Genomic DNA, 15,301 nt, shown 5'->3' with positions numbered 1-15,301 from the left:
GTCACCATGACGACAGGAAAAGGAAAGGGATGAAATGACAACAAGAATGGTCAAAGTTGTGACAGGAAAGAGCAGAGAGGGTTGGTATGGTTTACAACAACAGAGCAACAAGAACATGAGAAAATGGGAAGGGGAACACTTAGATGATTTATTTTAACTTATGGGAAACTTAAGACTCACAATGGAAAGCATCTACTGTTGTCCACAACTAATGAAATAAAGTTCTGCATCATATAACTAGAGTATTTACAACTGACAATGTACAACTTACGCAAAAATTGCCACACTTACTAATTTGTAGTTCTTGTGATTAAGTTGTAAGATTAAGTAGAGAAAACTTTTATCATTTTTCCAACTAACAGTCTATCCAGTGCGCGATTTGTGAAACAACAGAGGGGGGAGGTTTTCAAAAAATATAGCCTATTCATTGTAGGTTTGAGAACAAGAAAAGGAGGGAACTCTCTGCTGCTGAAGTTACATGGTTCAAGGCAAACTCCAAGAATCAGTGAGTGCTTATCCTTTATAGTGAGAGTTGCAGCATGCTACATCTCCTGGCAAGAGTATGAGATTCATTTAATGTAGAAGAGTGGAGAGTAGGGTGGGTATAAGACACATCATTCCCATTAGGGGTAGAAACTGAATGACCAGATGGAGGTATATATCAAGAAGCGCCATCCCACTGGCAATTTGCACCAAGAGTATATCTATGTAAAAAGATCAATACTCAAGTTCTACACATGTATCGATTTTGGAAAATTTAGAACTGTTACATTTAAGGAATTCACACACTTTCAACTTATTTAGAGGTGTTGATTACAAGTCAGGTATTGTCAGGTTATTGCAGAATGACAGTTTCTACATTTTGATAGATCAGTCAGCAATCAGGCTTGATTTTGTTTCATTTCAGAAGAATAAGGTAATGAGTTGTTTGGTTCATGTAATGCTTAAAACCAGACATGTGCGTAGAATAAAAACATAAAAAAAGAGCAAAAACAAAAACTAAAAATGGACGCCCCATGATCTGATGCTATAATGCTAGAAGCCTGCGACCCTGGTTCAAACAAGCCTGTGGCCCTTTGTTGCACATCGTTCCTCATCCTCACTCTCTTTCCTGTTTCCTGTTTCCTACTCTATCAACTATCCTATCTTTCCATAAAGATATGAAAGTCCCCAAAATTATATTGAACAAAAAAGAAAAGAAAAAGAACAACAACAGAAGGCAGAGTGATTATGTTAACTAGGAAACAGATGTTATATTGATTAACAACTTTCTGATGACTGACTTACAGATTTGAGGTAAATATGAAGTGATAATGTAAAGTTCTGTTTTCTATAAGATTTTCTAAGTAGTGAGGTGCTGTATTGCGAAATAACTCTTGATTGAACTTTGCAAAAACATTTTTATTTGCTGCTAAGAAAAGGTTAAGAAAACTTTATTTTGTGTAGCTAATTGAAAACAGACACTAAATGCCACGTTTGTCAAGAGACCAGCCAAATGTAATTAAAAAAGAGAAAAAAAAAACAGCTCTGAAATCAGTCAAGTGAACAGTTTGATAATCGACCTTAATCACGAATGAGAAAACTTTTGAACTTGGCCAGATTTGATGCTCGTTTGGGATTATTTAGCTCCTTCAAGATTGCAGTCATGCAGAGGATACACACACAAGCAGAGACACAGAAGTATTTCATTAGAAATCACAAACTGCTTCCTTGTGTGCACACACCCACACACATACACACATCTTCCTGGCTACAATTAAACATGCTCTGCAGCTTATCAATAGAATTAATTATCGCCCAAGGTGGTCTTTATAAATTACGAGCTGCATTTATTTCAATTACCTCATATCCAAGTTCATTTCCGCACACATTTTTCAGACGATCGTTTTTGGCTGGTTAGTCTCACACACACCCACACACACATTTTGAAACCCCTTATTGTCATTTTGAGATAGTTTCCACCATCTTGCATATGAATTGCTCCCATGTTAATGGGAGTTGGGAGGCATATCAAGGACAGACAGAAAACTGGTGATGCATGTAATGCTGATAAGAGTTCCTCTCAACTTCTTGTTAACGCTCCAGTAAGGAATTACAAATGAGCTATCTGTCTATTGCCTTGAGAGTGTGTGTATGTGTGTGTGCTGGAGGTTTTTTAAAACTTTCAAGTCAAAGTTCCCACTGTGTCTCCAGGTACCATCCTCTTGTTTAAGCAAACTAACAAGTATGAAATTGGGAAGAAGATACATTAAACTTAATCTGGAAGAAGATTCAGAGAAACAGATGAGCTGCACTAAGTTTAATGTAAAGTTTGACCAAATTGCACAACAACAAAGCAACTTTCTAGGACGGCATATATTGACCTCCAGTCCTGATGGGGGTTGAGATGCAGGACAGAATAAAAAGAAAACAATTCCTGCATAATCATTGGAAAGCTAATTTATTTTGTCTTAATCTGTTGGCATTGCTTCACGACCTCACGATTATCAACACCAATATATGAAAAACAAAGAGGTCAGTTGAAAAGGGAAGATAGGGTGGAGGGTATCAGGAGGAGTTTGGTGAAGAAAGGAATGGACTGATTTGGCTGTATGTTTGTTCTAATTGCCAATACTACATATGCTGCAAAAAAGTGTTTCAACCAAAAATCCTGAACCAAAGCTGAAATAGAAAATAATCTCATCAAAAGCTGATCTAGAAAATGTCGTTCTCTGAGGACAACTTGAAGGACTCCTTTTCCAAACAGTTATCGATGAAAATCTTAAAGAAAACTTAAAAGGCGGCACTTGAAGTGTTTAAATCACTGACCTTCATTTCATCTTTTCTATAGTGAGGACATTAGTATGCATTACAAGATTTAAAAAAATGACAAGTAAAGAACTGAACTTCACTAAACTTTGAGGAGATAAAACTGAAGGGTTTATCTTCCACTGTTAATGCATTGAAAATCAGAACTTTTTTTTCTGCTGGTTTGATGTGAAGTTCTTACGCCCTGTTTGATTAATCTCAGATTGTGTCATCGCTACATAATGTCAGGGTTTTTTTAAGCAGCAAATTTGAGCAAAGGAAGTTAAAGAAATGTCTTTAGACTACAAAAAAAATTTAGTTAATGGTGTCTCCTAAAGAGGCCTCAAATTATTGTGAATCTAGCTACAAACGATAAATCTTTGACGGTGCTCTCAGCTCGGGAGCAATTTAGGAAAGTTCAATAAAGTAATATGAGTGAAATGGATCAACCACTTTAATTCCAAGTTTAATTATTCCTACTTTAATCCTTTGGGTAAGTGTTCATAAGCTGGGCTATTTTGTGTCAATACAGCTGTGCTATCATTTTATCAGTTTGACATAAAAGTGTCTCAAGACTTTGATAATATAAGGTATAAGTCATAATCTGTTTTTGGGGGCTTTATCAAAAGGATGACATTTTAATCTGTCGTCCTGTGAGATGATCAAGTTTGTGTTATGTTCTACAACTATCTTCTCTTTTATGACGCATGAAAGAGTTGGAATTAAAGATGTAATGTATTAGTCATGTAAGGATATTTTACCTTCAACAGAGTTGAGAGATAATTCCTCTGTGTTGGCTCATCAATGCAAATGCCACTTTCACACTTCACTTACATTGCGTTGTCACCTAGCTCCTCGTACAGGTTGTTGGCAGTGCTTCCCCCAGGTTTACCCGTTGGCAGAGCCATCTGGATTCGGGCAGTTTTGGCACACTCAGCTTGGCGTCTGGACACAACAGAGAGAACACACATGGTTGCTAATCGAAAGTTAGAAAAGAGCAGGAAGGATTGTAATTTTTCAGGTTTTGAGGATGCAGCTGCTAAGCCTATATTTGTGACAAGAAACACTTACTAGTTTAAGTTTACATACAATACAACTAAATTAATTTGTATATTTTTTTTAACTTAATCATTACAGGCACATTTTTCCATGGTATACTCTATACTGGTTGTAGCCATTGTGGTCCATTTGTACAAAACCATTTGAGTCCATACTTCAGTTACAACCACTGGGTGTGTTACAATAATATAAAGAAAAAAAAACTTAAACATTTATGCTTTAGAGAGGATGGGTGTTGATTTTGGTAGTCTCCTGATTACACTGAGGATGACTGTTGGACAGATCAATTTTAATAATAATAATAATAATAATAATAATAATAATAATAATAATGCACCTACTACTTTTTGGCCCTTATATTTTAACATTCAGTTTCAGTTTTTACTTTTTCTATTGTTTTTGCCTGTCCTATAAAACCTGAAAAATTATGATACTCTTATTACTCCCAGATGAACTACTTGTTGATTCCTAATAAGCCAGTGTAGACATGCTAACACATTGTCACGTTATCAGGTTGATATACTTTGCATTATACGTGCCAAGAGTTTCATCGTGAACATCTTGCACTCAGATTTTTGTGTCATGCTCTCTTGATCTCTAAGACTGATTTCTCCCATAGATTTCAATGAAGTTCAAAGCAAGACTATAGTGAACCAATGTCAGCTATTACAGTGTCATCAAGTGGCAAATTGAATCTCCCTTTATTTTCCAGAATTCTCTCAGACCACTGAATTAGGTTATCGATATAAAAGGACCTGACAGAGTTGGTGAAATGAGGTCACAACATGTGAAAAACAAACATCTTCTTACAGATGATTTTCCCAATGCTAACCTGACAAGCTTCAGGGAAGTGTATTGAGACAAAGGTAGAGAAGGGTCTCATCTGCAAATTTACTGTGTAATATTAGCAACACAGCCAACACAGAAACTTTTTGTATCATTCACTGGTAGTTTCTGGTCACACAACATTAAATAAAGCTCAAGTATTAAAACCATAGACTGTGTAAAACATGAATGACTTATGAAGCTTAATGATGGTGGTCACCATGTCGTGGAATTTTCATAGTCTTATATATAGATGTAAGAATGTTTAACTCTTGTATTCTTTCAGTCTAAGAGTCAGGGGCAGAGTAACTTCTCCTGTCAGCTGTGGCTGGGAGATAGACGAGACAGGGTCAGTGTAGTACACAAGGTCTCTCCCCCTGTTCCTGTATTTATCTGTGTGTTGTGACCAACTTGCTGTCTCCAGACTAGAGCACAGCTCGTCTTCCCAATTGTTTTGTTCCTATTGTCCCAATATGGGTATCTAACTGTAGTGTCATCTTTGGGGGAATAAAGGTACATGCCTGGGGATTTGTCTGACTTGGCATTGCACTGCACTCTCCTGCCTGTGTACTGTTATGTTATTTCTCCTTGATCAAGTTCCACAGAAACTATTTCAACATAAGCCGTCAGAGTCTCCTGAGTTTTTTGTGTCCAGTGTCCAGTTTATTGATGAATTCCATCACAATCATACTGGAAATGTGGACTCAACCAAACTTCCTATCAACATAACTAGAGTCAAAGAGGCAGAGTTGAGGTGGGTTTTTAGCCCCCTGGCTAGCAGCTACAGTGTGCCAACCTGTTAGTCAAGCAAGTCACACCCCACCGGTAATTATGCCTAATTATCAAAAACTCGTAACCTTAATATCCTCAAAACAAATAAGTTATGAAAAAGCTTCAACCCCTGTTGAGTGTGTGAGTAGAGAAATGGGCTGTTCACACCATGCCTATAAACACAAACAGTCTTGCTTTCAAATAACCCACTGACATTGGTATTCTGATCCAGTCGACATAATCATGACCTGATCCAACACAGCTTCACGCACGCACACACACCCGTGTACCCATACACACACATCCGTGTACCCATACACACACACCCGTGTACCCTTACACACACACCTGTGTACCCATACACAAACAGACTCTAATAAAAGCATCAGTTTTTTGACATTTACTGATTCCATGTTCTTCAGGAGTCATTTGTTTGATTGTGCGCTGTCCTTTCTGTTTTCACTGCCCTTCCTCATCCCATTCATTTTATTGTACAATGAAAGTCAACGGATAAATCAGAATGAAAGGTGTTTAAGATGGCCACCACCTTCATATTTTAGAATGAGAATAAAACACAGTACTTACTCTTTGAATCTGGTGAGGGTGGATGTAGCAGATGGGAGACGAGGAAAGAGAGAGAAAGATTAGTGCTTATTTGAAGCATAAATCATACAGTACCTCTCCTAAGCCAGGTTTACTGTTTGTAATTTACAGGCAAGTCGATCAATTGGTCTTCATTACAGTCAGTTAGCAGCAGGGCTTGTGATTATTATGCTGATGATTACCACTCTGTTTTTCTGTCTTTAAATCGCCTCTCTACTCTCGTCCTTTATTTGTTATTAGTCTCTTTTTCTCAGCGGGATGAGTCGCTCTATCCAAAATCACTGATCCACTTTGAGTGTTTGTGTGTGTGTGTGTGTGTGTGTGTGTGTGTGTGTGTGTGTGTGTGCGTGCTTGTTTATGCATGTTACGGAGACGGATGAAATTAATGGCCTTTCACAGTGGTTAGCTAAACAAACTATTAGAATTGTCACTGGGGGACAAGCTGCCATGCTGAATCATCGAGGGAATTGACAGGCCCAGGTGATAAAATGATAAATAGAGCTAAAGGACGCCCTGTGGGAAAGACTGCCGGCTCTGTCAATTTTTCTGACTGTCGGAATTCTCTTTCAAAGAAATTCACGAGTGCTCTAAATGGCTTGTTATCTTTTTTAAGCCCGCCTATTTAAGTCAAAAGCTGCTTTTTAACAGCAGTGTGTTTTAAAGGACTTTAGCAGCATCAAATTGATGTTGAAGTAGATGGTTTCACTTGAAGTGCAATTATGTTAGTGGCTGGAATGACCGGCAAAGAAGTCACACATTGTACACAACATTACAGGCTTTTGAGATAGCACTCTTTGATGGGTTTTTATGCAATAAATGAAACAGTGGCCTCAGAGGTTCATGATAATATCGATCATCTTGTGCAATGATGGGCAGCTTGCACTTTATTAGGATGAAAACATATGCTACATACACTTTCTGACTTCCCTGTTCTGTCAGGGACAGAAGGTTGCAAGTCCACTTTTTTGTTAGGATCTTGAAAAGTCAAAACAAAACTAATATATTCAGGAAGAGAGCGAAACACTTTTTTTTTTTTAACCAGGACAGCTCAAAAGTGTGCCATCATGTGATGTTCATGTAAAATTTAAACAACAGCTTAACCAGAGAGCCTCTCTTGGATGAAAACCAAAAAGAAAAGGTAGGCAGTAAGTTATTTATGAGTGAAATAAGGGTAGCTGAAGGTAACTGGGAAATACAACTGAGACGGCTGAAGAGAAAACAGAATTTGCATCAAATGTTGTTTAAATTTAAACTGTCCACATATGTTTGAATTCTTTTTGTGATAACAATCAGAGCAGGAAATAGTTGTTTGTTGTTCTGTAATCTACCCATGCTGATGTAAAACTATATGTTTTGTACTGCTTCAATATACATGAGCTTCGTCGTGAGATAGCTTAGTAAAAAAATGTATGATACGCAGTGAAGCTTCTAGCTCACAACACATTTGGTGCATTGGTATGTTTTTGTAACAACATAAGAACAGTGTATGTATAACTGACTGACTAATAATAAACCAAATTAGCCAGGAAGTATCCTGTAAAATGGAAAATAGCACCCAATGCTAAGATTTGGTGGAATAAAATGTTTTGAGTAGCTTTGAACAACAGTGGAGGTCAGTTTTATGATGAAATATGCTGCGTTAGGCAATGGCAAAACCAGAAACAACTGTTAATGGGATCAGTTCACAATTTTTTTCAATTTCTTTTTTGATTATAGATTATTGTAACAGGGTTTAAACCTGCCATGGCCAGCGTTATTCTGCACACACCAGAGGGACAATAATCTCCTACATCCTCATTTCAATCATCTGCTGCTGCGTTTTTGGCCAATAATATTCAAACACTATCAAAGGACAGAGTAACCATTCTACTTTGTACTTACTGTCTGTAGGTGATAATAACAATCAGTATGGCAGGGACACAGCAGATAATTATAATAACTGCCAGAGCCAACAGCGCCCCCTCTGTGTAGCCTACAGACTGCACGGCTTTCCTCACACTGGTTACCACTTCAGGGGTCCGGATCTCCAGGATGCGTCCACCAGGAGGGAGAAAGGGCTGGAACTCTTTATTGATGTCCAAGAGTTTACCATCAAGAAACCTTCAGATGGGAAAAATAAATATATCACTGAGTGTAATTAAAGTATATGTGGCCATAGGTATTAAAGATTTTAGTACAAGTGATGCCAAGATCAAAAGATTGTTTGTGCGTGGTGCTGAAGGTTAAGATGTCAAAGAGGTGTCCATCAAAAAGTTGGTCAGGAGCTCAGTGAGTCTGATGCTGAAAATACACAGATATACGCCAACCTGTTGAGTAGTTATTTATTTATTTGCATCCTTAACATAGCTACTTATCAAAGTGAGGAAGGACAAAATTTTATGGGAACTTGACTTTCTGGGGAATTAAGCTGACAGGAAGTATGAGATCTCCTTAAAAAAAAGTGTTTGAAAACTTCTCTGAATGGCAGCATTCCAAAAAACTAACTTAGGCTGATAAATTTAGAAATTAATTAATTTCAAAGCAGCTTCACTTCAGTCCCTGTCCTATTTCTTTTGATATAAAGCTTTTGGAGAGCTGCCATTTTGCTTTTCATGGATTTCTTGGCAAAGTTCTTACTTGTGGAGCTCCTGCCTGGATACAGCTCTGTTTGTCAGCGGGTCGATGGCGTAAATCATGAGGTCGGACTTGGTGTAATCTTCCTGCTCCATTCCTTCGCCGTGGCGGTGGGGTCCGATGGTTTCCACTACAACCTTGGCACCTGGTATCTGCTCCTGGACATAGCGCTCCAAAATGCTGGTGCAGATAAAAAAACTCAACAGATCAGGAGATTTCTAAGAATGGATTCTTAAACATCCAACAAGAAGGAACACAATTTCGTTTTTATTACTTGTCAGGCTCATGCCGTTCGATATTGATTTCTTTCCCCCCTCGGAACACCTGCTCACAACAAAACTTGGGCCCACTGAGATGTGTGTATATGGGTGTGTTTGTGTATGTGTGTGTACCTGTGTGTAAGGAAGAAAGAGAATAAAGTGTTATTATTGAGCTATACGTGCTGCAAAGGAAAGCAGCAACCAGACTAAGCTTTGACTTAACAGAACCATAACATACACAGTGGAGAGGCAGTTTGTGTTTGCTGTTATCATTGTGCCTTTCCTTAAATCAATAAATAAATAAATAAAATATTTGGCAAAGTGCGGAGGGAGTTCACTCGACTCCAAGCATGCCTTAAGAGCATCAAGACCTGAATGACAAACAGTCCTGCGCCAATAAACTGAGACAAACTGTAGTTACTGGGCTTGGCCCCAAACACCAGGACAGCCTTGTTACATCCACACAACATTATACAATTCAAGCACATCCTGTCAGAACATGAAAACTGAACAAACTAACCCATGCAGTTGTGACTTTTAGGTTGGATCATTGCAATTCCCTATTATCAGGCTTCCCTAATAAGTATCTAAAGACACTTGTACTGACAAAAAACAAGAAAAAAATACAAGATCTCTCCCATACTAGATTTTTCGGCACTGGCTCTCCATGAAATCTAGAAGACGATTAAAAACCCTTCTTCTGAATTACATAACTCTTAATAGTAGGGCACCATCATATCTTATAGAACTAATAAGGCCAGTTTTACCCACCAAGAACATCACTCTTCCAGACTACAGGCCTGCTTGTGCTCTCCTAAGGTCTCTAAATGTTGTATGGGAGGCAGAGCCTTGTCTCATTTTCTACCTATTGGGCCAAACGGGTGTCCACCAATAAGTCTGGTTCTGCTCAAGGTTTCTGACATTTAAAGGAACGTTTTTCTTCTCTTTTTGGATTAATTTTGGGTATCTTTAATAACTACATGACACAATAATTGAAGCAAACTGCTCAAACAAGCCGAGCTGTTTCAGAGCAAATGAAGAGTATTTGGCATTTAAAGATGTCACCATGCTGTTGTTTGGTCCTGTTTTCAGCGTTTGGATATTTGAACTAGTCTGTGTTTATCATTTATCTAGAATAAACAGATGCCACACAAGCTACAACTGTTCCACAATCTTGTGTGATATTTGATTAAATTAGAGGGGGACCGTCATTTGCTCCATAAATGGGGTCTAGCTGCTGTGGTCAGATTCCTGTCCCTGTCACAGTCCCAGTGTGGGTTCTAGTTCACAAGGCACGTAGAGCTTCATACTTTCTGGGACATTTTCTTCTGATAAAACACTATTTTGGAACACACAGTGCTGTATTTGCTCTTTAGCAGCTCTTGCTGATTTCCCCATGGTAGCAATTACAGCTTGAATCTTTCATGAAGCTAAATCAATGTAGAAGAACCTCTGCCTGGTAAAACTTAAGAATATAAAATGGCATCAAATAAAGGTTTAAACTTTATTTGAGCTCAGCGAAAAAAATCAACGTATCATTACACCACTTTATTACAAAAGTATGAACAATGACTGACTATTCAAGCTTGCAGTCACAATGCAAATATGAATAGCAAGATGTATTTACCATTGTTTTAAACTCTTGAAAATACATGAGGTATTAAAATGTAAGCAGATGGGTAAGCAATTGTTTGTCCCTGAATTCCTATCCTTAGATTTGATGGGAACACAGGGTCAATAGTTCAACTGACAATACATTCATTACCACCTATCTGCAGTGGTGGTACTACATCTTGAATTTAAACTGGATACTGTCAAAAAACAAAAAAACAAGGAAAGTATGAATAACAAAGCTGTGGAGGGCAGAATGGATGAACCCTCTTCACCCTCTCTCCGTCCATAGGGGTTGATGGAAAAGTAAAGTTAACACTCACAAAGAGGTGAGAGTCAAATAGGTCAAAACCACACATAGCATTGTTTTGGTAGCAGTATTTTGACCCTCTCTACAGAAGAGCAGAAATCTGGCAGTAGATGCATCACAAGTGTACAGAAGAAGAGTGAGTGCTGAGAAAAATGTCAAATTTGGAGAACAGCAAATCTTTGCAATCACCATGGTTTCTGAAAGCAAGCATACAGCTGCAGTACAAGCAGGGCAAAGTTGTCAAAAAATGTTCAATACTTTGTTACTTTTCAATACCTTGTGCTTTAAACTATACAAACTTGATGGTTTCGAAAGGTAGACAGGCTTTAAAAAGAGATTTACAGTCATATTTTCAACCCAGAGTTGCGCACACAGAGTGGCTGTGGTTGATCAACAGAGAGAGAAGAGAAAAAATCAAGGTAACTGTTGACTGTATAAAACAAACTAAAACGTTTGCTGAAACTGAAATATGAGATATTTTCTTTTCTTTTTTTTAAGTTATATTTTTGGCCTTTTTGCCTTTATTGAATAGGACAGCTGAAGAGAGACATGTGGGGAGTAGAGAGTGGGGGAAGACATGCAGGAAATGGTCCACCGGCTGGTAATCGAACCAGCGACCCCTGCGACGAGGACTGTAGTCTCTGTATGTGGGGCGCTTAGACCACGAGGCCACCAGCGCCCCATGAGATATTTTCTGACTGCTTTACGAACAGTTAAGCAAACTTTTCAATATACAAGAAGTCACACATCTTCCTGCTCTACCCTTTGTCACAGCCACTACACCACTAACTGTTCTCATTCACAGGTCAGGAAATATCAACATTTTGTAAAGTCATTTTAGCATCTTATAAGGATGCATGTTACTTTGTGTCTGTTGCAGACAGACTGAGAGTAGAGGAGACGGACAACAATGACACCTTCCTTATATGTTTCCAATAAGTCCGAACATGTGGACTGCTGGCTGTGAGCTTCACATCTCTTCACTTAAGCTGATATCCATAAAATATCCAAGATAAGAAATTTGAAAAACACATAACAACATACACTTTCTGGATCTTTCATAATAATTCACATTTGTTGTCAAAATAAAACAAGTTAGAAGTTGGCTTCAAATGAAAAGACCACACTCAATGGAAGTCAGTGAAGAAAAGAAACAGAAATGAGTATATCCACAACTTAAAGCTCTGGTGGGGAACTTTTTGTCTGTGTTAATTTTGTGTGTGTGCATCTGTGCCCCCTGTATTGGGGTGGTCTCCTGTGCTGATCCTGTCCTGGTGGGTTTTTTTTGTTTTGTTTTTTTTAAAAGAAAAAATCTCATCCTGCTCTTTCCTTTCACAAAATGAGTCACCCATCAAGATTCTTTGTCATGGAAAATGTCAACAAATGCTTTCTCTGCAGCATGCCCACACTTGCTTCATCTGACACCTACCCCACTGCATTAATTTTAGTCTGTTTCATAACCAGCAAAAAAAACAACACATGTATTTAAAGAAATAACAAAATAATAATGTTTAATGTTTTGTTACCTGAGAAGCTTGTCTTTGTTTTTCTCCACATAAGTTGGGGGCACATTTGATACAACCACTTGCATGTCAAGCTGGTTCACGACTGACACCTTCACAAGATAAAAAAATGAAAAAATATATTCTGTTAGATTGAGCCTGAAAAACACATTCAGCTTTAAAATATTACATGTTATTACTGCCTAGAATTTACACACCACTATATCCGCTTTGCTGCTGTGTCCATGGCCGTAGTTGTCTGTAGCAACCACCTCAAATTTAAAATACGACCTCCTCATGTTACGGTACATAATCGCTGTCTTCACCACGCCGCTGTAAGGCTCGATGACGAAGCCGTCTTTGCTGTCTTTGGTTTCTTTCCCAGCAAGAGGGGGGATGATGAGGCGGTACATCATAGAGCTGTAGTTCCCAGTGTCTCTGTCCAGGGCCTGTGAAATGTGAAAAACAAGAATTACTCCAGTGTTATTATAATAATCATCATCATTATGACTCGAGAGACAATATCAGCAGCATAATCACTATCATAATGAAATTCCACTATCATAATCATCCATGCAAACAACACTGTCATCAAGTCATTGTTGCTATTATCTTAATCAATTCTTCGGTCTGTGGTTATTTTCATGATTGCAATCAATTAATCCCAGGTGTTTGAGCAGCTGATCAATGCACAACACTGCCATGTTTATTGATCCGTCTAAGATTGATTTCCTGTTCTTCTTGAATTTCTCTGACTCACCAGTAGGGGGCAAAGCGATGCTTTGAGCTTTGGGTTTATGTCTTTTCATCCACTCTGTCATTCTGGCTAACTACCAAATCTCTCCATTATTTACACATTCATTCAGACCTCACACTCACATCCACACGCAGAAATGCTCTCAGACAGACATTGGTTTATTACAGAGGAGTCTAAAAAAGAATGGCCAGGAGTATAAACTACAGATTCAGCTCTGAGGCGCATAACATCAAAGGTAACGCTATGATAGAAAGAAACAAAAAAAATCGATTTTTATAGTACGGCCAGGGAATAAGGAGAAAGGAGTAAGTAAGAGAAGAAGAAAGGAAGAAATGAAAGAGGAATAGATATAGTTAGAGGGGAATAGAGGAGGACCAGTGGAAGAAAGGATGTGAAGAAGTTTTTCATGTGTTCTTACTTGCAGAGGTAGGATGAAGTCACTTTTTAGAAGTACATCAACAACTGCACTACAATCAAAAACCCTGTCCACTTAACGAGGTACAGATGTTTTCAATTAAACTTAACATTCTGAGACAGCATAGTCAGAGCTCGAAAAATGACAAAACAAAAGTACATTTAACTTAACTATATGTTTGTTTTTACTGGTTATAAAACTATAACTATGATAACTAGCCTCTGAATTACCAAGGCGTAAAGATTGGCTGTTTTTAAATACAATAATTCCTCATATAAGTTGCCACCAGGATACCCATAAAACATGGATATCCTGGTGCCAGAAGAGCCTTTGTATCTTCACTGAAACAGTTTCGAGGTCAGTAGTACAGTGTTAGTTTAACAGAGGCAGGAGGACGTTTTTAAAATAAATATCTACCATATGCTGTAGAGAAAAAATAGACAGCACACAGTTTCCTAAAAGTGATGCCAAACATTTAGAGCTCCCCTTGGTGACTGGCTGCAGTAAAGGTCAAAAAACCCTGCCTCCTCCATTAAACAGATAGCACATGGATCAAACTAGAAAATAAAAAAAAACTGGTCGAATACATTTTTCTCATCGTGATTTATGTGATGACAGTTTTTGTCATGATGATTCATGTGCACATGTTCACTTTTCTGAGGATTTCGATTCAGTTATTTGAAGCTAAAAAGAGGGGATGTGATGTAATGATTGACATACCCGATACTCATCAACAGGAGTATTGGGTATTTTGTCTTTCTTTACTGAACAATGGGAGGGTTTGAGATGAGTCGTCCATATTTACATACACTCAATGAGTAAAACACATACTAAGACACTGCACAGGTGAAACGAGAGTCACTCTTGGTTGGAAAACCAAACCGGAATATGCTCTTTTCTTCTAAGAACAATATGTAATATTCAGTCCTCTTTATGTAATACATCGCCAGATTTGAATGAGTGCACAAATGGAGGTCAAAGTGGAGGTAAGTGTTAAATAACTGGCCTATAACGCAATATTCATGTTGTCCTTGCTTTCTAAAAAACACATTTTAAAATAAAGTTTTCTCTCCCTTTAAATCAAATACATACAGCCAGTACAAAGCTGAACACCTTAAAGAAATATTGAATATTCTGTTAATATCTGATGATATTTAAACTGGGGAAAAAACCATTTGACTCTCCAAAATAGCAGGTTTACTTTGCACCATGCATGTATTGGATAATTCTCTATACATTTAGAATAATAGAGTATGCTGACTTTTACTAACCATAAAGCATTTCATTCACACCTGCTCTGTAATTGAGGCATAGCTGTTAACTGTTTTAACTATCCTTCCCATTATGATTTAATCTAAGTGACAGCTGAAGACGGGATGTAAAAGTTTAAAAGCCTTTCAGCACTGCTTTTATTGATGTTAGGAAACGGTACATTCACAAAGCCCACAGCACAACCTCCTAAAAACGAGTATTCTGCCCCTCTTGTCAGAAATGAACTTTATTGAATCCACAATAAAAGCACCCGCTCCTGAGTCTGCCTGCACACCTAAGCCTCATTTAAAAGCATTTTACAAGAGGACCAAATCACTCAGTAAGTGTAATGAAATGGAAGTTGGCCTGGTAATTTCAGCAGTTTCATGACTCCTCTACTGCTGTGTTGTATTTTGTCACCGAATGATTTCCAAAGTCACCAATGCATTATTAAAACCGGGCTACCTGGTTTGTATTCTGTCTTCTCATCATGCCCCCAGCAACACACCCACACAACAGAGGCCTATTTTTGTAGTA

At 38.1% G+C, this 15,301-nt stretch overlaps 1 protein-coding gene across 8 annotated transcripts in view; it reads right to left on the bottom strand.

The window, feature by feature from the left end:
• Positions 1 to 15,301, bottom strand: part of LOC117829876 (protocadherin-15-like) — a 245,906-nt gene that overhangs the window by 31,586 nt on the left and 199,019 nt on the right. For all 8 annotated transcript variants that reach the window (XM_034707604.1, XM_034707609.1, XM_034707610.1 and 5 more), the window contains 6 exons: positions 12,560 to 12,790; positions 12,366 to 12,454; positions 8,662 to 8,838; positions 7,927 to 8,145; positions 6,028 to 6,036; positions 3,622 to 3,732 (listed from right to left, as the gene is read on the bottom strand). In XM_034707604.1, the coding sequence (XP_034563495.1) occupies positions 3,622 to 3,732; positions 6,028 to 6,036; positions 7,927 to 8,145; positions 8,662 to 8,838; positions 12,366 to 12,454; positions 12,560 to 12,790 (836 nt within the window). The remainder of the gene's footprint in view (positions 1 to 3,621; positions 3,733 to 6,027; positions 6,037 to 7,926; positions 8,146 to 8,661; positions 8,839 to 12,365; positions 12,455 to 12,559; positions 12,791 to 15,301) is intronic.

The sequence above is a fragment of the Notolabrus celidotus genome, chromosome 18 (genome assembly GCF_009762535.1).
Source record: "Notolabrus celidotus isolate fNotCel1 chromosome 18, fNotCel1.pri, whole genome shotgun sequence".
NCBI classification, from domain to species: Eukaryota; Metazoa; Chordata; class Actinopteri; order Labriformes; family Labridae; genus Notolabrus; species Notolabrus celidotus.
This window is presented reverse-complemented; position numbering and strand designations above follow the sequence as displayed.